General features: G+C 38.2%; 1 protein-coding gene across 7 annotated transcripts in view; it reads right to left on the bottom strand.

Annotated features, from left to right (window-relative positions):
* The window catches only part of INPP4B (inositol polyphosphate-4-phosphatase type II B), a 371,943-nt gene that overhangs the window by 173,116 nt on the left and 173,696 nt on the right, over nt 1–25,131 (bottom strand). For all 7 annotated transcript variants that reach the window (XM_039391277.1, XM_027729659.2, XM_039391278.1 and 4 more), the window contains one exon: nt 23,669–23,713. In XM_039391277.1, the coding sequence (XP_039247211.1) occupies nt 23,669–23,713 (45 nt within the window). The remainder of the gene's footprint in view (nt 1–23,668; nt 23,714–25,131) is intronic.

The following is a 25,131-nucleotide window of genomic DNA, read 5'->3' as shown; positions in this document are numbered from 1 at the left end:
AAAAACAAAATACTCAAAAGAAAACTCTGGGAAAAAAGCTGTCACAGGCACAGGACAAAGCAGACCGTGCTCCGGCTCCAGATTAAATCTCCGGAGACAAGTCGATTTAACAGAGGAAGTCCCTTGGAAGTAACTTACAGAAATAGGAAGTCACATGCTGCAGAACTGAACTGAGATCTCGTTTCCACTAAAAATACTTGCAGCTTCTGCAAAGCTCCCTGCCAGAGGCTCACGGGCTCCACTATATGAACGTGCGTGCGCATACGCACACACTTACACGCGCTGCAATGGTAGTTTATTTTACATAAGCGCTCCTTTAATTTGCCCACAAAATCTTTCTTAGCAGCCTAACTCGATCCTCTCTTGTCTGACAGTTTTCACAGTTACATGACCATTTTAAACACATTCTACACCAGCTAATTGCTATCAGTGATTGGGTTAGTTTATACAGTCTGTTACTACAGTATGAACTTCTTAGCAGAAGAAGTTATTGGGTATAAATCTACATACCTAAAAGCAGACAGTAAAATAACCAATTCTTTTGTCAGTGACTGGCATGTAAATGAGAATAATTGTATTCTGCCTACATGGCATCATTATTAAAACTCATTCTACCTAATAGAGGAATTCAGTTCTTGTTTAATGATTCGTTTTTATCCTGGGCTCAGAGTCAGGCAGGTGACTGAGTTCATTTTTTAGACTAACACACCTTGTGCCTTCTAACTGAAAGGATGAAAGCACCAAAGAAAAAGGAGGAGGAAGGAAATAAATGCACCATTAGCTGTTCTGCAGAAGGGACATGTGAGTAGTGGGGCATGCATTGGCTTTAAAGCAAAACCCACCCCCCTTCCATTCTTCACTAAGGAGTATGCAACAGTGAACACTGTGGTGGGATCTACCCAGTGCTTTCCACAGTGCAACAAACTACACTGGGATCTTCGAAGCCTGAGGGAAGCAAAGAATAGCCTGCAGTTTCAGAGAGGTTAATTGTCAAGAAAGAGTTGAGGATATTTTCTAGGAGTCACTGCCAACCAGGGGCTTCCTCGAGTGAGGCTGACCTTTAACATTTTAAAAGGTGAGGCAGATTATCCTCACAGCAAGCAAACTTGGTGTGACGAGAAGCCAAGCTAGAAAAGCTCTGATACATACAAAAGGCCAATTCAGCTTGGTTTATACCTTTTTTTCCTTTGGGCTTGAACCTGCTGTTTGCGTAAATAAAAGGAAAGCTGGTTGAAGCATTTTTTCCACTCTTTTGTAACAGTTAAAAGGGACAAGGAAACAATTAAATCTAACCTTCAGAGAATAATTTCAAGTGTTTGCTTTAGTCCAAATTGCCAATTAAATCTCTTGGTACATAGTCTCAAACTGATCCTGTGATAATTTGGTGGAAAAAATGGGATAAGCATAAAAGTTTGTGCACGATGAAATCTTTATGAAACAGCTTATGGAAGAGCACCAGACTCAAATAGCAAGTTGCCATCAATTCCTTCCTACTAAGACTGACCCCACTATTAAAATGACTAAATATTAGCACTACTTGACATGACCTGAAGAATTATGTGAGTAGATTTACTGAAATACAGTTACTAAAGCACAAAAGGTTGGACAGACACCCACCTATTTGAACTATGTCCTTTCTAAAAGCTGATCACGGATGCAGCGAAATTTCCAGATACAGCCATTTCCCCCACAAACCCTGATCTTATGTCACCACACAATCCTTAAATGTTGCACTCTGTAGTCATGTTTTTAGAAGACAGGGCAGTAAAGCACAGTTTCAGAGGAATGGCAAGAGAGCTCACATTCACAATCAGAAGCTGGAACGCAGAGATATAGTCAAACTTTTCACGCCCACCACAAAGGAAGGCTAGCCAGCTCACAATTTAATGGAATACACAGAAAAGGAAAAGCAGAGAGACATAGAAACTTAGTAAAAACAAAATTAGATGCCCCCCAAAAACACCACCAGTGACTCTGGCAGGAACCCTACAGCTGAACTCTCGTAAAAAGTATTAATGCATGATGAACAGAGGTAAAGCCCCTACAAATAACAGATTCAGTTGTGCCATGTCTCAAATACGTTATCTAGATGTGACTAAATCTTTTAGCTGCCAAGAGCACAGGCTTTTATCCTATTGAGAAACTTTTAACAATAGGAAGAAGATTTGCACTAAGTGGTCACCATCTTGGTGATATCTGAGCATAGGAGACAATTCATTTTTGTGACAGTAAGGCAATCCAGTCATTAGATCATTTTTCCTGTAAAAAGGTGGCTTCACAGCATGATCTTGAATTTCACTGGATAGCACTGACAGGAAGATAACTCATCTGCCTATCTCTGGTGGGGAGGATCAGCAGAAAGCATCAGAACTCTTTGGGAGACTCCAGCACAGAAGGATAAATGAAATTAAATGAAACCTGCATCTACTTCAATGATAGCATTATTTATCTCTATTGTGACATTGGGCAACTGCTGTTCACAACTACCCTGTCAGTCAGAGGCAGGATATTCAACAAGGTTATTCCTGGTAGAGAACTGACGATCTGGTGTGACACAGAATTTGTCAGTTTAAGCTACAGTGCATCACTTCCCTCAAAAACAGCCCAAGTGAAATGTTTAACAAAACACAGGGACTACTTTTAAGCTGATGTCAAAGAACAGAAGCTTGCTATATCCTGTTCACAGCCTGGCAAGTTTCACAGCTCCATGCTGCATGATTGCCCTCTGAACTATTTTATTGGCAGTACCTCTGAAAATCTTAGGTCTTCTCAAAAACACAGTCAACGCTATTCGGACACTGTGAAACACCACATGGCTGTGAAAGCAGAAGACCGGTATATGTTAGACCAGTATATGTTATACGTTTAAACACATCTGTTAGGCATTATTGGCACACTACCCAAAAAGAAACTGAGGAAAATACAACCATGAAAGGCAGGCTAAGGCTGTTTTCTTAACTGCAAATGTAACACTGTGACAGCGGGTAACAACAGCAGCGCATTTTCCATCATAACCTACACCCAAACACACCACATACGTAGGTCACTTTACTTTTCAATACTTCACTATGCTTGAATTAATTCTGGAAAAACCCATCAACAGAACTCAGGGAAATGAAGTGACAGCTTGTACTTACACGCCAGAAGTATATGAATCTACTCGTTGTGACTGTTGACTCAGTGTGTAAAAGCCTGAGTCATCCATTCCCCTGGTGATCCCACCTCTGCTAAGCCTACCCGTGCACAATGAATGTTTCAGGAAGAACTGCATTAGGAATAATTTATGCTTTGATATCAACAAGGAAAAAAGTTAAGATAGCAGGAAGAAACAAATCCTCTACATATTACATAAAGGAAAAGAAGGCAAGAAAGCAGTAGAGTAGTCACGATGTGCAGCACGGTAAGAAAGGCTGCACAGAAAAAGAATTGCTCTAGAATATATTCACAAATACTTATGTATTTTGCAAAATCCTGTGGTCTACATATGAAACTGTCTCACCATTTAAAAAGCTTGAAAACAAACAAGATTCAATCAACGTTATCCTTCAACACTTATTCCCAAAATAATAAAAGCAATAAGAATATCATTATTTCATTTCCATTACTGTTGGCGTTCTACTATTAAAACTGTAACAGTGTTCCTACATGAATCCCAGTAAACAAGTGCTCCCTCCTCTATCAGTCATGTCTTTATATTATCCTGTACATTCCAGCAGCACTATGAAGCACACAAACCACGTGTGCTGTAAACACAAACCTCACGAGTGGATGTTTGACTCTCAAGTCCTGCACAGTCAGTATTTCACTGTTCCCTGTGCTGCACTGACACAATGGCCGTGCTTTTCATCCTCCTGTGTGCATGAGTGCCCACATAATAACAATACAAGGGAAAGACTGGCTACTGTTTCCTCAAAACCAGGCTATGTAAACACAGGAGAGTCTTGCTTCACGGTTTCCCATTCGTGGGATCTGGGAGAATTTTTTGAAAACATTACTTATATATAGGAACAGAGTTCAGAGAGAAAAACTAAAAAATCCCAATGATGATATAACAATAAAAAGGGGGGAAATAAACAAAACAAAGAAACAAAAGCAAAACTCTAAAATAGAAATAGCCTGGAAATTCATCATCTGCCTTCTTCCAAGCTATAATATTCTGACCAGGCACTCAGCACTCTGCTCCAAGCACTATGACCTCTGGAGACACAAGAAATTAATCTGGCTGAGAAACAGGGAGATGCAGCATCTCCCAGAACTGAAAAAAGATCCAGTAGCCAGAACAAACCACATGGGCAGAGGGAATGAAGGACATCCTCAGCTCAGAGTTCACAGGGTTGTTTGGGAAGGAAGCCAAGGACTAGTCCAAAAGTTAGGAAATGGCATTGAAACTGCATTGTTTATTTTTGTTGGTGGGGAAAACTACAGCACATTGGTGAATGTCTTCTCATACTCTGGATTTACACGATGTGTGTATTAGCCTACATGACAATTTTCAAGGTAGCTCTTTCTCTAACCAGTGACAGAAACACCATTTCCCACAGCTTCATTCCCTCCTATTTTCCACATCAAAACAGATTCCAAGGGGCTGGCAAAGGACAGGAATTAACCTCCATAGCCCTGTTGTCTCCAGGGCACACTATTTTGTACACTGCCAGAACAGAACAGAAAATTAGTAGTATCTGAAGACAAGGGGCATGGGAAAAGCCTGTGTCTCACACACACATATATATGTGAACATAATGTTCGGAACTTTTTCCATTTCATTGAAAATGCAGCAGCAGCATTATCCCAAAGCAACTGAGTTTATAAATAATAATGTACAGTCTGTCTTGATAAACTAATTAAGTGAGGTGTAGCTATTCCTTAGTGGGCAAAAGGACACATTAAATAAGAGAACACCACATTCAGACCTGTGATATATGCAGAACACTAAACACTACACAGTTTGCTTTCCTCCACCCTGGGGTGTGCTGTGGATGGCAGGGAGGCATAAGAGAAGATACTGCACATCACTACTTCTTCTGCCTCCACAGAATACACAACACTGAAAAAGAATATCTTCAGTTAGGCACACATAAAAGCTCAGGAATAATCCAACTTCAGAACATAGACGAAAGTTTTGGCCACAGTTTTGAATTAGGAGTGTAAATGGAACTGCAAGAGGGATGAGAACTGAACAGTGTTGTGTTCCCTGCATGGCAAAACATGCCTGAAAGCAAAAGGAGACAAAGGTTTGAGGGCTGCTATTAGCACAGAATGGTGTTAATGAGCATGCCTGACACTGCTCCATAATAAATATTATTAATTGGTTTGTCTTAAGTACTACTAATTGGCTGTCTCATTCATGAAGCAGGAATGCTTCAGTTTGCTGACAGGTACAGTCCCTGCACCCAGGGGCCAACAGAACAGGGAAGTTGCTCCCACAACAATTTGCAATGTGGACTCCCAAAAAAATTCACCATACAACACTAAATATCAAAGGATGGAGCCACAAAAATTATTATATCCACGTTACTACAAAATGAGGGCACAGTTGCACAGTCATTCAATGGGTATGCAGTAGGAGGGGCAGTCATTAATTGTAATGACCAAAATAGATGATCTGATTTGGTTAAGCACTACAATAACAAGAAACTCTATGGAAGAGAAGATTATATTTGGAACACATATACAAATAAGTAAAGATCCACTGATTCTGACCTAAGATAAGATTCAAGATCACTGTTCCCATCTCTGGGGACAAGAGACTTCAAAAAAAATAATATATCTGTTCTCTGAAACATACAGCTGGTTTTTAAAGTAACCTAGTTATATTTTCAAGGAAATGCACATACATAAAACAATTAGTATCCTTCAGGGATGCCTGTAATTAATGGTGGGAAGAAAATTTCCACCAACAGTCCAAGGAGAAAGAGATGACAAGGAAATCTTACCAAATGAAGCATAAAAAAAGATATCTCTACGGCATCCCTACAAATACAGGTTGGGGGGGAGAAACAAACCAAAAAAACCCCAAAACCCACAAACATCACCAATATTAGCAGCATTAACTGTAAATAATATATCAATATGCTGCCCAGAAAAACATCAATCATTACCCACTTAATTTGCAGCTAAAAGAACATGATTATTTATAAGTCGTTGAAATAAGATACATGAGTGCTGCTGGGGGGGAAATTCTGTATGCTGATGGAGGGTAGGGATAAGTGATCCTGCCCAGGAGTTGAGATGCCAGCTGCACTCATCATCCTACTTCCAGATGAAGTGATAAATCTGGTCAGAACTACCACTGTGCAAATCAGAAGTGATCTATTTCAGAGCAAGCTCTGCCCACTCTTGCTTTTGCGGTACTGAAGAAATTTTAGGTTTTATGTCTTTTGTGTTTTACTGAAAGCCCTGCATGGCACTAGAGCAGTAAGTAGAGCCCTTTCAAACTGCATCTTTATGCTTCCTCCCAGAAGGTTAAATGAATGCTGTTGAGGAATACATCTAATGCAGGTAGCTCGGTGAGCAGCTGCAGTGGGAGCTGCAGGGTGAGCTCTGGGGGGGCAGAAGCCCCAGGCAAGAGGTCATGAACTGCTGACACTTTACATAACAAAGGGCACGGGGACCTGTGGCACAGCCAAGTGAAGGGGCACCGGGAGACACGGCAGGAGCCGAAGACCACCACACTTTCCCTTGCTTAGACTGTGAGGGTATAAAAGCCCAGGGCTTCTTTCGTTCTGGGGTCCCTCCACAGAGGCACCAGCTCGAACTGTTACTTCATTACTTAGTTATTGCACCAAGATAAAACTATTTGAAGGACCTGGATGTCTGAGACTCTGCCATGGGAAACCTCGGGTGGAGCCGGAGAGGAAATCTGGTCTGACTGTGTGTGAGTGTGGAGCTGCCAAGGGGCCTCAGTCCCTGCTCAGCTGGTGGATTGTGACTGCCAGAGCAGCTCCGGGATGGTAGCACAGGGAAGTTTCCTTAACAATGCAAAGGCTTAGTCTGCAACTTTTCATTGCCATTACCAGCATTCCCTGGGCAGGGATTTCAGTTCTTCTGATGTGTTAGGGCAGGCATATTTCATATTATACCTCTGCTATTCAGTTACTTATAGACTTTAAGTACAGGAGATGCAAGAGGCTCGTGAAACAGGCTGACTGGATCAACATACAGCTCACAGACATCCTATTTCCACTGCAGAAGTGAATGCACAGTTGCATGTGTTAGTTAAGCATCCATTCAGTGCTATTTACAGTTGGTAGTGCACTGATCCCTTACTAAGGTCAGATGATCTGTTCCAGCACTCTCGATCATGCTCCAGCTCTATTTACAATTGTGTATAACTGACTTCCACCAACTCCATGCTCTAAACTTCAGCTACACAAAAGCAACGAGGTCATGGAAAAAAAATTCTAGCTTTGCTAGGAAAAGCTGGTTCCTTAAGTGATGAAACAAACTGCTCTTGATCAATGTTTTTAAACTCCTTTAATTTTTGAAAATGTATCTGAGAGTGCATGTGCCTCTGTGTATCTTTTTCAAATAGCTATGAAAACACATTTTTTCCAAAAAAGACTGCATTTCCTTACTGAGCACACTGTGCCTCTAATGGCACAGAAAACTCTCAGAGATGCTGCAGTAGTCTAGTGACAGCAAAGCGGAGCTCTTTCTGTTTACTTTAGATTCTCAATTGTCTTCTTTACCTTCTGTTCAAAACTATTCTGCTCATGACACCAATCTCTTAATGATATTTATGCTCTGACCTTCAGTTTTCTGGTGAGAGAAACGAGGAAAGAAGGGGGGGAGGGAGGGAAGGAGCTCGAAGCCTTACAAAAACTTACTATATGTTACTACACTCAAAAATATATTCGTATCGAAATCGATTTTGATACTGCTATTCCAAGGCTGTAATTTATTTTGGTATTGTTGGTATTTTAGAAAACCACAAATGGTCTAAGTCTCTTGGAAACAGAGTTAAATACCATCTCCCCCTTCACCTTTTCCCAATATTGCCATATCGAGTACCTAATGAAGAAATAAACTTGCTGTAATTTCTTTCACAGATTTCTCACTATCCCAGAAATAGAGCATTAAGTTAAAATACCAGATAAAGAATCAGAAGGACAGCAAATGGTAAACAGATTTCTGTTTTTCTTTGAACTATAACCTTCTTTACCACATAAGCTCACAGAAAACAACTAGAACTTGTAACAATTTCCTTCAGGTTTTATAAATAAAATATATGCTGCTGGTTCCTAACATTTTCCATGTCTTCAGAAATAAATGTAAAAAAATACATCAGCAATACCACAAGAAGATGAAAAGAAACACAAATGCCAAGCCTCAAAGTTTTCAGTCTGCCACATCTGTTTTCATTACAACATACATTGCTTCCTTTGACATGAGCATTTATGCACTGCTATACCAGTTGTCAAGTGAAGCATTATGTGGTTTTGATCCTCAGTGTGCAGTATTACTTTACAACACTGTAGAGACAGACTTTTTTTCTAATATGTAAAGAAAATTCATCTGTTGCTTAGCCTCACTCCAAATCCATGTCATCATATGCATCTTTACAAGATACTTTCAGGCTTGGCAAGGAGGGAAGCTTCCCTTGCAAAATATAGAAAGGCAGTCAAGCAACACAGTCCAGCAGCTACAGTAGACAACAAGTTTCAGAAAGAGCTCTAAACAACCTGAAATCTTTTAGGGTGCTTCTTCACTGTGGAACAGCTGCTTTGAGCAGCTGTAACTGAGCTTCTCAGGCTCCTGGGTGGAAGCCCAGCTACAGGAGTCCAGACCCCAGCAGGGAGTGATCCACCCTGTTTCACTGGCAGGTTGTGCAGTCTGGACAAGACTTCAAGGTCCCTCAACTATGTTGCTGTTACCACCCAAGCTAGCTGATGTTAGCATTAACCTGAATACACCTAAAGAATGCTGTAGTTTTAGAGGTTGCAATAAGGATTTCACATAAACTTCTTTGGAGCTAGATCTCTAATTAATTATAAGTTAAGTGACTCTGTGGTCACAGCCCTGTTGCCCATGAGACTCTGCAAGTGAATAAAACTATTAATTTCTTCTGTAAGTAAAAATGTAACATAGTAATCACATCAAGATATAGTAGCGAACAATATTACCAACAGTAACTCATGAAAGAAAAGACAGATAATAGTTCAACTTGCAAGTAAAGCTATTGCTGGACTGTCTTACTGAACAGCCTTAAGATTCATTTGTCTGAGAAGAGTTGTGTCCCTTCATTTACATGTGCCAAGGATGGAGACTCAGGGGAAGTATGAGAAAGTAGACTGAACTTCACAGAAGTTCAAGAAACCTCCCCAAAAATAAAATTATAATAAAACCCACACCAAAACCACCTCCACAACGTGCCCCAAGGGAGCATGGCAGGAAGGTGTGAGCCTCCATGCATAGTGCTCAAAAGAGATAGAACATGGCCTTTAAACAAAGTAGGGGCAGTATATGATTGACCTGTATGATTGTACATTTTTTTTCAATATTTTTAACCCCCCTCTCTGCTGAGATCCCAAACAACAGCCTGGTTCACTATTGGTTCCTGTTGCACAGGTGCCTGTCAAATGCTGAAAATTACTAGCGAGGTCCTGCCTAAAAGGAGGGTCCTCTGCACAAAATAGAATGGAAAGAACTCACTAATCCCTCAAATATGCCAGAGGTCACCTTTTAGCAAAACAAAACCCACGCTCTTTGACATGTCTCAAAGGAAACCAGACTAAAACGTACTTCAAAGTCAAGGCAAAGAAGAGCAAGACACACTTTTTATCAAAGGGGAAAATAGATTTTTGCAATCCAGAACAATCACTTTTAACCCTGTAATGATTAAATTTCCTAGTCAGGAAATGCATGATAAATGCATAAGTAATCTGCATGGAAGCTGTAGTTAAAAGGAGATGTTCTAACATAAGTAAGACTTGTCTGAAAAGGTGGCAATTCTGGATTAATACCTAAATTAGAGATCCAAATGAGAGACAATGCTTTACTCCTCAAAGGATTGTGAAACAGTCATTCTGAAAAATAAATTAAGATTACTTTAACAGCATGGGAACTGTATAAGATGGCAAAGTATAACCCAATTATAAGGAATTGAAAAATATATATATTTGTATTTTTCACATAAATGAGAGTCCAGAAATAATAAAAGCTCACAGATTAAAGGTTGTGTCAGAGGAAGAGCTTCAAGGAATCCATCTCCCATGAGAATCCCGCATTTGTTTACTCGCATATTTGGAAGAAATAACCTTTACTCCTAAACTTCTCAAAAAATGTATCTCAACCATGAGAAAAGTACAGGGTGAAAAATACCACACTGACTGTAGCTGTTGTGACCACTTAGATGTCATTTTGATGTAACATTCTTAAAGCAGCACATACATTTGTATTTTCAGTTTCTTCAATATCAACATCGAGCTCAAAGATACTGGTTTATAATTTTTACTTTATCTTAAATTTTTATCTCACAGATTTACAAAAGGTCACCAGTTTGTATTTTGAGTCATATCTAAAAGGGGAGACATTAATGATTTCTACAGAGTAGCAGGGCCCCAGACAGAGAATTTTATCCTTACACTATAAATACACTCTCATTTCTAGCAGAAGTTTCTTCGAGGGTGAAAAATTGCTATTTACATGTTACTATACTATCTTGAAACTGCCTTAATTTTGATGTGTTGACACATGTAAAGACATATCTGACTTCTTCACAGAGAAATAATCTTAAATTATTTCAGTGCCTTTGTACAAAGGAATATTAGTTAGAGATTAAAAGGGGGAGGGGGGTGGAAAAGGGAAAAAAAATCCTTTATTTGTCTCTGTGGAGAGACCCCCGGCAGATTTGAGATTGAAATCCAGGATGACCTGGGTACTGCTGCTCTTCATCTCAATGGGAACATGTTCAGACCTTAAAGTTGAAAACAGTGCTAGCCCAGTTTTTAAAGCAGCTCATTTACAATCCTACAGCCAACAATCCTCAAATTCTTAGTTGTGAAGAATTCTGGTCTTCAAAGAACACTAAGCCCAAATTCTTCTTAACCCATCATAATGAAATTCTGCGCTCTTTCAATCCCTCAGAAATCAATCTTAAAAGCAACAGGATTTCAGATTAAAGCTTTAACTTGTTTGGCACAATTGAAAGAGATTAAATTTTAAAAATGCCTATTTATCACATTTCAATTTCATATTCCACATAACGGGCAAAAAACACAGAAAAGATATGGCTGATCACATTAAGTAAAGTGCCCATAACTGGACTAGAAACTTTATTAACCACAGGAGGTAGGGGTAAAACAATGAATAAAAGCATTCTTAAGCATTTTGTTTGTTTTCAGTAAAGTCCTTCCAAACACCTCAGGTCAGTCTGCTAGTTATGCTGCATCTACTGTGTGGGATTTTGTGCTGCTGCATTTAGGAGAATTCCTGTTTTCTCAGGGCCTTCAGGGGAACCTCATTTTTAAGTCAAAACTCACACCAGGAAATGCATTTCAAAATTTCCAAAATTAAGTACATCTATAACTAACATGTTTAAAAGGGGAGGATGACTTTAGTCTTCTATTAATTAGACATTTTTCTATTTATGTAACTTCCGTTTCCACATATAAGGATTAAAAACAAGTCCCCTGGGAAATGTTTTATAACATGAAAGTATTAGTGCAATTATTTCCACAGGCGTATTCAGAGATGTATTTAACAACTGCCATTCGAAAGACAAATGTTCAGTTAACGCAGCACCATTAGAGCATAAAAGCCTAAAATGTCAAGAGCTATCATGCTTTGAATTATTAAAAGTGTTTTCAGTTAATATATTATTGGCCTAACAACACAGAGTTGCTTCATGTCTGTTTAGCCATTACCATTCTGCACAACAAGAAGCATGAACTACATGATTACTGTATCCTGGAAATCACCTGCTTGCTTTTTGTCTTCCAAATAATCTATACCCTTTCGGAATTACAAGGTGACTTCATCTTCAAGGAGAAAGACACGCAAGGAAAGAGATGCGAGGAATCCTCCAGGCAATTCTTCATGAAGTGTTTTACAGTCCAGGCTAAGGTTAGAAAAGACCAACTGCAAAAAAGTGACAATAAAAAGTCGAGCGTAAACTCTCAACAAGACAGAGATACCCACGAGTGGGTTTTAAACAGAATACTCTACGCCCCCACACATCTGCTACCTGGCTTTGGAGGTATTCAGAGTCTCCAGGTATTTAAGCTTTGAACTGTAAGAGGTCCCTACATACCTGCAGGTTGGCTCCTGGGCACGTCCCGACTGTCTCAGCCTTGACAACGCTGAGCAGCTCCAAGCCAACCTCTGGCCCTGTCAGGATCTGAAAAGCACACACCTATCTTGACAGTCTCAGGCTGGCAGGCAGTGGCAGGGCACAGCTGCTCGTCCACGTTCTGCAAAAACATCACTGCTGATTTCCTTCACAACATACCCAGCAGGGAGGCTGAAGGAGAAATGGTGCCAGTGCCCCTCTTAATTCCATAGAGCACTGGACCATAAAGAGGTCAGACACGGGGCAGATCCACAGGTTTAGCATCCTGTCCACCTCTAACATAGCAGCTGCAAACCACAAAAAGCTGCAAATTATTACACAAGAGAGAGGAAGACTTGAGAATCTGCTTGTATCCACTCAAACCGTCCCAACCTTGGTTTGAAAATAAGGGAGATTTTCCTGACAGCAGGTGCAGAGGGGACAAAAGATAATTTGAAAGGTAATTTCTGTATTTTACATACATCATTTTACATTCAAGTGCCACTACAGTCAGGTCCCTGTCCACTGTCACTCCAGAAGTCAGGTCCACCCTACTGGAAAAAAGGCACTAATCACTTAACAGTCATCCTCAGATTATTTTGTCTTTGATCCAAATTCTTTTATTTGTGGAGAAAAGGGCAGGAGTTTCAGCTCAGGATAAAAGTCCATTTCAATTTTATTCCTGGCCGATGCTGCAGATAAATGTTTAGTAAACATTCTACTTAAAGCTTGCATTTTGCAAGCATTCCCACTAGTAAGCATTCCCTGTGAGAATATACAGGAAAAAAAGTAAACATAATTTTGCACTTATACAAAAATCCATAAAAATGAGCACCAATAAGGTATTATCCAGGCCAAGAGCATTCACAAAACTAATTAGTCAAAGCTAAACTTCTTTTCCCAAAAAGGAAGGTAATGCAGGCTGCTCTTAAATCCTTTATGGTGTGTTTAGTGTGCATCTCATAAGGGTTTGAAAATGACGCAAGGGTGGAAGTTCCCTAAAACTGCTTGAGTTCACAGAGATGGCAATAATTTTAAACAGTCTAATTTTGATATAATTATAAGGTGATTATTTAGAGATCCTGGAGAATTTTTAGATCACAAGTAAGGTATCAACAATAGTCAAGTATCAACAGATACCTTATTACCCACATATGATGCAGAACATGAGTAGAGTCCACAGCAAACCCATCACTAACAGCTCTAAGAAGCCTCAAAATTCTTATTGAAAAGTTACATGAAAAATCCCTGGCATATAGATCTTGGAATCAGTCTTAAGCTTACTGAGTCCAACCTCCCTGCACACCCACTGTCAGTCACAGCACGTTGCACCCTTTTGGGTGTTGACCAAGGACAGACTTCACAACCTCCCTAAGTCATCCAGTGTTTGACCACCCTCACAGCTAAAAAGTCTGTGTGTGGGGGTTGTGTTCTGATTGAATTTCGTGTGTGTTTAACTTCATTCCATAGGACAAGTGAGAATAATCCAGCTTCCTCACCTTCCATTTCTCCCACTAGGTGTTTAGACACATTGATAAGATCTCCCTTGAGCCTTCTCTTCTCTAGGCTGACCAGTCCAAGCTCTCTCAGCCTTTCCTCAAATGAAGGATGCTCCAGTTCCTTAATAATCTCCAGTCCCTTAACCAGAGATGTTACTTTTAGCATCCAAACTGATCCTGTCTAATCATTCCAAAATAAAAGTTATTTCTCATATCTGTCTAGAAAAAATCCCAGAACTGTAAGGGGCATTGGACAGCACCAGAGAAAACTAAGATGTCAGTCACTGAAGCGCAAAACCAGGAATACTAAAAATGGCTCTTGAGCAAACTTAGTGGTATACATAATTTCTTTTCTAAGTAGATATAAAGTTTAAAATTTTAATGCTACCAGACTTCGCAGTTTGATGAAAAAAAGCCCTGTTGCCAGAAGAAACAGTGTAGTTTTAAAGGATTTATGAAGATGTAGCTTATTCTTAGTAATGAAGCTGTGGAGAAGACTAACACCTATTGCTGGAAACATTCTGCAGGCACTGTATGTTTTCTAAGCCTCCCTGACAACAGTATAGTTAAGGAATTAAAAAAAAAAAAATCAATTGCATTCTGAATAGTTAAAATGTCAGCTTCCTGGGAGGTAGGGAAAGGTTGGAAGAAGGTAGTAGTGCCAGGATTGCCATCCAAATCTCTGTTGTAGGTAAGGAAGTCTTACAGAGCTTTCTATAGCAACAAAGGAATAACTCATCCTTATTTCGCTTGCTGTCAAATGTGTACAAATTATCTGCATTAGAAATTATTTTTAATAAAGATCTAATAGCCCTCTTCATTCAGAAAAAATGTCCTGGATCCACAGAGAAATCAGTCATAGATTCACTCTGCACAAGGTAAGCACAAAGTCATCAGGTCATTCAAGACCTGGGTCCGTGGTTGTGTGGGGATGTAATGGGAGAATGGACTCAGTGCCAGTCTCTGCTAGGAAGAGGATGCCCATAAGAATTCCTTCCATGGCAGAAAACTACCAGGTAAGCCATCATTCTGCCCTTCCCAGCTCAGCCCCTGAGCTGACACAAACCTCTGTCACTCACTCTATTCTGCCACTCCAGCCCCCTAAAGACTAAAGGGGTAATAGGCCACATGCAGGTGCACACACAAAGACAGCCCTACAAACCAAGTCTGCTAGTCTGAGACCCTCACAGGAATCATCCTAGGCAATCTGAAGAGCCTCATTTGGGAGAATGAGGTTTAAAGATTGAACTGGAAAGAGCACATAGGCTGGCAAGACAAGTAGGAGAAACTATGCAGAGTAGGAGGTATTTTTTAGAAGGAAAAGCAGGAAGAGAAAAATAATGATGAAAAAAGAGCAGCAGTATGTGCCAAAAATAACTTCTCTCCAACTTAATGATCTTTAATCCTACATTCCTATGAAATAGTTTAAAAATACCCTGGAAACACAAGTTTTCCATTTCATCAGAATAATCAAAAAATTTATGTCACATTCACCAGAACACCCAACACTTTCAGAAGCCAACCGTTATTCTTGTAAAAATACCGAAGGACAAATTAGGTACCCACTGAGTTGTTTGTTGGTGGTTTTTTAATACCTAAGTGAGAAAAAAATTAATAAGGTAGCTCAAAATTGACAGAACAGCATTAAATCTCTACCTACATTTATAAATTCTTAAGTAACTCTGGAACCCTTTTCCTACGCAGCTTTCAACCAGCCTTACACATTATCATAAAGATTACTGATAGATATGAGTATTTTACCTCAGCAAATAGAATTACTAGAATGAGTACCCTTATTGGTAAGGAATGAGGTAGATGAACCCATGATATGACTGAGTGGTTGTAATCAATCTGTTTCTAGTACCCAGCCTCACTGGGATACTGAACTGGCACCCAAACCCACAGAAAACATAGTTTTCAGTAGACACAACCTTATCCCTTTGAAATTTTTGATAAAAGGAATTCTGCAAACACGAGACAACAATTGCAAAGTCTATGAGAAAAATGTGACAGATACAAAAGCAGCATTTTCAGTATCAAGAAACTGATTTTACCTAAGAAGCCTACCAATTTTATTTATTTAAGATTCGAAAAAGAAAGGTCCTTCTTAGTCTTATCCTCCTTTTTCCCTGGCCTTGTAAATGCAGCAGTTTGCTAACTCTGACAAGATTTCAGAATTTGTACATTTTTTGACAGAATTTAATCCTATTATCTGCTGCATCATTCAAGAGCTAAGACGATAAACCCCTGTCTCTCAGAATGGTCAAATTCTAAAAAAACGCTTCCAAATGTTAAATAGCTTTTCAAATTCAGGTATCTACAAACTCCTCTCTAAACAGATTAGCCATAGCTATTCAAAATTTATCTCTAGATAAGCATTTGTATTAAAACATGTGAGAGTCACTGTGAGAATCTTTATTCTATTAGATTTAAAAGTTTCTCTTAGTCACAGTCGTGATTCAAGTGTATTTGTATTTACAAGGTTGTCATCCACTTTATCCTGACAGTTCAAATACAATTTTTTTTCTTAAAAGCAAAAGCTTTTAAGAAACAGGAGATACTTCAATTTCACAGAGCAAAATGGAAGAAAACTGCCTGAAACTCAGTTTGCACCTGGGTTTAATACTGATACCTCGAAACGTCCTCATGCTACTTACCACTTGCATCAGTACACCAGTGGATTCCTGTAACTCCACCATACTGGAATATGGTCAATCAGAAATTATTTACTCCCTCATGCTGGTTCATCATCTGCTCTGACCCACTTCACAGTAAAGAAACACCCCAGCATTTAACAAGCCCACTGTGGTGACTAACTCCTACATAGCACAGTGCAATGTAGAACTTTCATCTCTAACACCCACACAGAAATTGAATTTACACAACTCAAAGCTGTTTAATGAAAATCATTAAGTATCAAATGGATGCCGACAAGTTCAAAATATTTCTGTGACTACTTCTATCAAGAATTGCTTCTTACTCACACAGAAACCAAGTAGATAACTCATAGAGTAAAAAATGAGTAATGCTACACTAGATACAATAGGTTTTCAGCAACAAATTTTCATACATATGAACTACAAAGAATATCTATATAACTTTATATACAAATATATAGATAAAGAACTCTATGTAACTGTAAAGTGCACAGTAGTACAGAAAGAATTTTTCAGATTGTCTAAAGTGCAAAAAGCAGGCAGAACACAAACTGAACATCTTCCCAAGTTCCATTACTGGGGATTTTTGAGTCCTTGCATGTTCAGCAATACAATTAGTACAGATTAATACTTAACAGTTTCTCTAGCTGCAGTGCTAATGAAGACACTCCCTGCCCCAAAGGGATTGAAGGATAGATTTCCACAATTATAGTGCCTAGAGATACAGATTTGAAAATCTGGCCTAGTTCCCTAGGACTCAAACCCAGTATATCTGTTAAAAAACTGAATAAGGATACGAGTTTTTGAAAACTACTCTAATTTTGAGCTTTTTGGGGTATGTGTCCATGTCCCCCACCCCTTATTTCCTGGATTTGTTTTTTTTTATAATTTTATCACACATAACATGCTCAAAAGAGGGTTTAACATAGTGAACACTGCAGGTTAGCAAATCAGAATGGTATAGTACGTTATGAACAGAGTGAGGGGGAATATAATGAACAGAGTGAGGGGGAATATAATGAACGAAATTGGAAAGCCAAATAGAGAATGCAGACTGATGCTGTCAAACTGAACACGACAGCCTTCTGCAAGAGGGAGGCTGACTGTGCCCGTAACAGAAGAGTTATGCAAGACTCTAAAGGCAAGATTTTAAAGGGAAGACACACCAATACATCCCCTTCGTATTTTTAGTTACTTCAGTAATGGCATTATGACTACTTTATTACAACAAAATGGCCTAAAATTACCAAGTCACAATGGTAGGATCTAGATAGCTTTGGCCTTTTAAAGAGGTGCACAATGCTGAAGGAGCAGAGATTCAGAAAGCTGAGCTGTCTATAAAAATAATAATTAAAAAAAAAAAGGTTAGTTTCAGTTTGGCAAGGGCTATCACAGGATCCCAAAATCCTTCTCAAAAGCTAACAAAGTATTGTGGGAGGAGAGGTGGATAAAAAAGAATGTTGAGTCTTGGCAAATCCATCCTCAAATCACTTTTCAACAGTGTTCACACATCTGCATACAATAAAGAAAGCTACCATCCATTATCAACTGCTGCTAAAAGCTGACAGTATGACATGACAGGTGATGGGCATTCACTACCTTAGAAGATTTTTGGAAGATCTTTTCACTTGTTGCTTTAACTGCACTGAAATCGACTGGAAGTTACTCAAATTCACCTGCCTAAGTGGAGGAAGAAGAAACTCTCTTCGGAGTTAATCTAAAAACATTAAAAGTCCTAAATCAAACCCACTTAAACATGTCAACAGTCTCCTAGACTGGGCTTGAATTGCTATCTCTTTGGGAAGATTTCTTTCAGTCAAAAAAGAATTCATCCTCAGCAACACTGATTTACTAAGAATAAACTGCATTTAAGGCATCTTATGTGGCAGTGCAAAAGTCTCAAAGCAGAAAAAAGCCCAATAAGTAGTTCCCAGAGGAAAACAAGAGCATTCTTTCCAATCACATGGGAGCTTTTCTACTTCCTGGACGTCTTCTGTTCAATTTAAATTGTCTTTTATCTACTTTTTGTTGTTGCTGGGAAGAAACAGCATCTAATATACATCTGTAAAACTAGGAAAAAAAACCTGACTACCTTGTTTGGTGGAAGATGGAATTTGTGTGGGATCAGAACAAACTTCAGCAAAGTTAGAACAAAAAAGAGCAAAACGTAAAAGTAAACTGTAAAAATCTCAAACCCAGCCTTCATTTTTATGTTTTTGCTACTATTGTTCCTAACATGGCCAACATTTAACTTTTTTTGAGGGATAAATACCCTTTGGCAATAAGTGACACTGTGAATTTGATTCATAGAGAAACGATCACTATTTAAATTTACTCAAAAGTGTGATGATGATGATGATGATATTTTTTTTTTCATTTTATTTGGCTAACACAACAGAGCAGTTATTCACCAACTCGTACCTTGATGAAGCAGAAGGATAACCAAGCTAGATGGGAAAGTTCTGCTACGATCAAGACTCAGGCTTCAAGTGTGTGATATGGATAAAACACGTCTTTCTTCTTATCATTCTTCTAGGAACAGCTGTTGCTGAAAGAGCTCCAAATTATGTTTCAGAATTGGAAAAAATCATTTAGTCATGCTCTTTGAGCACCATCAGTGTACTATTTATGTTCAGTATGCAGAGTTAAATCTGCTTCAAGGTCTTTTCCAAGAGATGCCATTACAATAGTACTTGGGAAAAAATAAGACAGTGGATAATAAAAACTTCCAATTTACAGGTAGACCATTCTTGTATCAACCCATTACTTGGTAAAATGAATAAGTAAATAATGTAGAAATTTCTAATTTTAATTCTTTCAACTACTTGAAGTTTTCTGTAAATTGTGCACCATTTAATGAGATTTTGTAAAAGGACATACCCGGAAGATTTGCCCTATGCTATACTTTGAAAAGTACCAAGATGTTACTCAACAACAGAGCAGTCCATCAAATTTCACTGCCCTAACATATTTGCAAAAAAAATTAGAGCTTTTGGAAATGCCAGACAGGTGTTCTCATTAAAATTACTGTCTGAATATGCCTACAACATGTGCAGGGACATTCCTTTCTATACAGGTGTTTAGATTACTATACCATACCCACAGTATCCCTTGCCCTCTCTTCACAACTCTAATCCATGAGACAACTGCAAAAAAAACCACTAAAATGTGTCAAAATTAATTCTACTGATCATTGAGTAATGAACTTTTCTGATTTTTTTTTTCTAATTTGTTTTTCCATGTTAACATCATGTTCATAACCAAGTTCATGTTTGAGCACTTTGACTACCAACTGTGCCTTCAATCCTGCTCCCTTATTTTTCTGATTATTGGAGTTTTCTTGTGCTGCTTTGTCAGTTCACCATCAGGTAAATACAAATTCCTTTAGAGGTGCAAGCTCTTGAAAACTTCACAATAGTGTTCACCAACATGTATGACATAATTTATTTCCCATAACTATTACCTAATACTTTAGCTGAGTTGACATATCACACAGTAGCTATGCTACATCAATGGAAAGTCAGGAACCTGCACCATATTTAGTTACATCTGGGACTCAAGGGATGAGATATTTTAAAGAAGCAGCCAAGAACAGTAGCTCCAAAATAAACATCTATGAAAGAACTAACCCTGCACACTTCAAAGTCATGAGAAAGATTCTTATCAGCTTCACTGTGTGTTAGATTGGTTTGTTATTCAGGCCCACTGTCTGTTTTGATCCCTTTTGCTCTGTTCCTCCTCTCTGCTCAGCACCCTGCTACCTCCTTCATGGAACAGCAGGCAGAACACGATGACTTGAAAAGCCAAACAACAGGAGGAAGTTTGCAAAGTAAAACTTATCAGCAGCTACAAGGTTCAGAAATCAGCCATTTTTCCAAAGAGTCTCCAGAAATGCAAAAATCAAACATCTTAGTCTAAAGAATGCTCTGACTCCAGAGTTATGTTACGAGTACGAGCAGGTACACTCCTGAAAATCCTGAGTGTATGGCAGTGGAAAGCCATAACTCAGAAGAGTTTTATTTCTTTGCTTTAACCTCAGGAAAAGAAAAAAAAAAAAGACACTTTATTGAACTTTAAAATAAAATAAAATAAGGCAATGTTTCCAACATTTTATGAAGAGAATGCTTTCTAGAATGTTAGGGATATAGCAAGACAGCTACCACAACAGAATACAAACCCCTAGGAAGACTTTAGTAATGTTATTTCAAAATCTAGTTATCAGAACCTCAAACTTTGAAAAGCAGTATTTACTGTCCCTAAATAAAACTCATGTATTAGGCAGTATCCAAATATTATTAAAAAGCTGCATTTTGTTTCAGTTACTCAAGTTCCATTCCTGAATGTTATTTATTGACCAGCTAGTGACAGAAGAGTTAAAATACAGTTATGAGAAAACTTTCAATTTTTTTAATACAGTTAAAAAGATGTATAATAACTGATATAAGCAAAGGTCTATTTGCATATATATATACATGCTACTTCACTAATATAATATTGATTATACAGTGCATATGAACAAAATTATAGCTATAAGCCATTCTTTCAGGGCTAGAGACCAGCTTTACAGGTCATTAGCTGATAGATTTGCCTTCCAAATTTTAAATGCCAAAGGCCAGTCTAATCAAGTTGAAATGTCTCTACAGAGCCCTAAGATTTGGTTACCTAAGCCAGGCACACATCGCAGCAGTGTGTCTGCTTGCAGCAAATCCCTCTCCCATCTCATCCTGCTTTGCACCACCTCACAGAGAGATCTTGGAAGGCCTTGATTAGCTAAAGTTAATGCCAAGTCTTTAATTAGACATAATCCAAGCCTTCAAAGGGCAATGTCAGTCAACCAGTGCCCTTGGCCTGCCAGCAGCAGAGCGTGTTCCCCAAGTGCCCAGACCAGGCTGCCAGAGTGAGTCCCTTCCAGCCCTGTCAGTAACCAGGTGAACAGCACAGATGCTGGATTCCCCTAATGCAAATACATTATGCTTAAATATGTAGCATTATTTTAGGATGAAGACACTAAGAATCAGCTTTATGCAGTTTCCTGCATGGCCAAATATTCCCGGTTTATGACACTGGGCAGGAGTACCAGTCAAAAACAAGAGGTTTACTCTGCTATTCTTATTTGTTACCTGAGCAGCAGCAGAAGTCAATGTATAAGATCACTCAGAGAGCTGCAATGACTCAATCAATAATGTTGGAAAACAAACCACAGAACATAAAAGCCTACTACAAACAACCTAATACAAAACACAAACACTGACACCATGAGTGAACAGAGATTCGTCCAGCACAAGTCTGAAAATGGTTTTACTTTGTTTCTACACCTCTGCCTGCTGGGGCACGTTTATCACTGGAAGCAACTTCTCCTGAAGCATTGCTCATTTAATTTGCAGTCACTACCTGCAGCACCTTCCTTCCTCTCCTATACCACACCAGAGTCATTCTGGGAGTTTGGTATCACTGGAACACTGCAATTACTAGTTATGCCCATATATTACAGTCACATCACCTATGTAATGCATAATGAGAGGCACAGAAAAGTTAAAATAGCTCTTAATAATTATTATGGCATAGTGATTCCCCAACAGAGATACAGGCCTTTCTTCCATGCCTACATTTAACAATTTCAGCAGGAATAGTCCCTACAGGAAAAAAAAAACCAAAAAAAAAAAAAAAAAAAAAAAAAACCAAAAAAAAAACCAAAAAACTACTAGACAAAGTTTATTGTAATGTCATAACTATCTAATTTTTAAAAGACATACAGATAAAGGTACCCAGATAAAGTTAGTCTAAAAATGATTGTATCAAACAGAACTGCATCTGCCCTGAGGGCACAGCTTTAGGGTATCAGCTTTTACATCAGCACAGTTGCAGCAGCACACAAGTCAAGTAAAAACCCAGATCCAAGGACAAGGTCAGATCAAGGAAACAGGCTCCCATGAAGGAATGGGTAGAAACAGAACCTGCAGTCATGTCACTGATGCCAATCTGTTTGCTGTGTTCGGGAGTTTCTCAGGCATATTTGTTTGTAGATAATTCAGTATCTCCAAATAATGGAGTCTGGTGGATATTTATATAATATCCTGCTTACAGAGATCTATATTTCCCTTTTCCTCACATACACACTCTCTTTTGAAATAGGTGTTTTAAAGTTTTTACACCAGAATAAATGTAACAGATACTGAATAACAACGAGTAAAAGTTTCTTAGTGTACGTGAGATGAATATTAGCAGGTCATACGGATGCAAAAATCATAACAAATTTGACAAGTTTTAGTCTGTTCAGAATGCATGGAGGATGTAGCATCAGATATTTCAAACTGGACACTATTTGCAATTGTGTTATTTTCCTGCACACAAGAGCAGGGAATAATCATAGGACCATTTAAGTTGGAAAAGACAACTTGAAGAGAGTGCTCAACCATTAATCAACTAAACCTAGCTATTCTTATCGCTGGTATGAAATTACTGTATTTATTGCTTCTGCAGCAAATAACTATTTCACCTACTGTTTCAAAAGCTTCAGAGCTTTTGCACTGAAAGAACAGTGTCAAAGTAGAAAATCTTTCTTTCTAAATGCAGTTTGGGGCTGCAAATACTGTGCACCTTTATCTTGTATCACAAATACATGATCATTCAATTAGCTTGCTTGACTTACCGAGCCACCTTAATCAAGATGTGTAGCTTTGAACAGAGGGGGAGGCTTGAGCTGATATAACACCTCCCAAAACAAAGTTCTCTTACATACTATAGCAATATATAGCTCTCATATACTAATTACTTACACTAAGTATAAAAAGTCAAAATCAGGTACACATTTATATTGACTCTACAAAATAATATCACTTCTGGATTCAAGCTTGTTCTAAAGTAACGGGACTCTTATCTGAACAAAATATCTTTTTAAAAACTTCTACTTGAATGTCTTTTCCCAAATAAGCAGCATTTCATAAATGACATTCACAAAAGCTATTGGGCAGATTTTCAGCTTGGTAGAGCAGCACAGCATTAGAGAATTCAATAGACCTTTAGCCATTCCAACCAATTAAGAAACTATAATCAGCATTTCAAAAGATATGCACAGGCACCTCAGGCACATCTCCCACCTAAAGGAACCAGGGCTCTTCTTTTTTTTTTTTTAAACGAGTAACGTGTTACACTGTAAAATATTCTTTCTCTATATATATATGTATATATAATCTCTTCACACACAGAGGTCACTACAATTGCAAAAATTCAAAATGATATCTTACCAAGACTGAACTCCAGCTTTGGCTCATTTGCAATTCTCTGAATACCTATAAACATTAAGGAAAAAAAGAAATTAGAAATAATTTGATTTCCATGTCTTGCCTTTTAATACATAGTAAAGCTTTCATATGCCTCTACCTACCTGCCATTGCCACTGAAGTAATATTTTATGTTACAAACTTACAGTGAAAGAGAACTTTGCATGAAATATTTGCCTGGGAAAAAAAAAAGACTACTTTTGAAGACTTTTCTTTTTAACAGAAACTTTCTGTTGCTGGGAAGGGAAACTAATTAAAAAAAACCCAGCCTTTCATGGATGGATACTTGTAAGATCTTCAATCACAATAACTAAGTATATACTGTTGGGAAAATATTAAATATAACAAATAATTTTTAAGTAGGTATGTCATCACATTAAAAACCAAAACCCATGTTGTGTGAAAGTATGTAAATCAGGTTATTATAGCAAAATATAACCACTTTATTGACCTACAAACAAACTGTAAAGCAACAAAACCAACTTCTCTTTGTTAGAAGATAAGCACACTAATTCCTTTCCTAATATACCAAGAACAAAAACAACATTCTAATCCATTGTGAAATAATGTTCTGTTGCATCTTTTACTGCAAAGGACAATATTTTCTTCTTGTCCTAGAATAAAGGAGTGAACAACAGAGCTGCAGCAAGAGAAAAGGGAGGGAAGAAGGGAAGGAAGGGTAAATAACACTGAGTTGTTCACCTGCTGCAGAAAGTAACTGGACCACAACTACAGTTTCAATGAAGCTTGTAGAAATTAAACTGTCTCTTGTTGATGTTTATGTATTGTCTCCAGTGAATAGTATTAAGTATTTGTCAGTATTGAAGAAATTGGTCAGATGAGAAGGACCAAATTGGTATATGAACTGGAACGAGATTTTTATTTATAAAAACCCCCACACAATCACAAAAACAAACCACAAAGAAATAAAGCCCCAAATTTATAACTGTGTTTGCTCCATGCAAACTTGATGTTTCTGAATAAGTGTAGCTTCACACTGTTCTCATCACTGTAGCTAATCATTCGCATCTGTGCCAGAAAATTTACAGCTGCAGAGCTTAGAAAGGTCAGAAAAAAATAACAAAAAAGATTTATATTTTTTTTCAAATGAAGTTACAGCAAATTTCTGGGTTGAATTCTCCCACTAGCATATTACCTGAAACAGCTTTAGGAATATGCTGGATATAGAGTTGATTAAGTGACTGGGCAACTGAAATACAGTCTCTAGACCCCTGTGCACTAAATACAACTCAACATATGGCTACTTGCATTCAAATCCCCTGAGTGCTTTTATATCACAAAGAACAAATCTGTGATACTAATTTAAGTATCACTAAAACTTTATACATTTATCAAAGTTATCAAACTACATTTTAAACAGTAGTCCATATGTTCATGTAGGACATAAAAGAGGAAAAAAATATTTC

This window comes from Pipra filicauda, unplaced genomic scaffold (genome assembly GCF_003945595.2).
Source record: "Pipra filicauda isolate LSUMZ 115617 unplaced genomic scaffold, ASM394559v2 scaffold92_size2517590_pilon, whole genome shotgun sequence".
Taxonomy (NCBI): Eukaryota; Metazoa; Chordata; class Aves; order Passeriformes; family Pipridae; genus Pipra; species Pipra filicauda.
The sequence above is the reverse complement of the archived record's forward strand: the minus strand, read 5'-3'. Positions and strand labels throughout refer to the sequence as shown.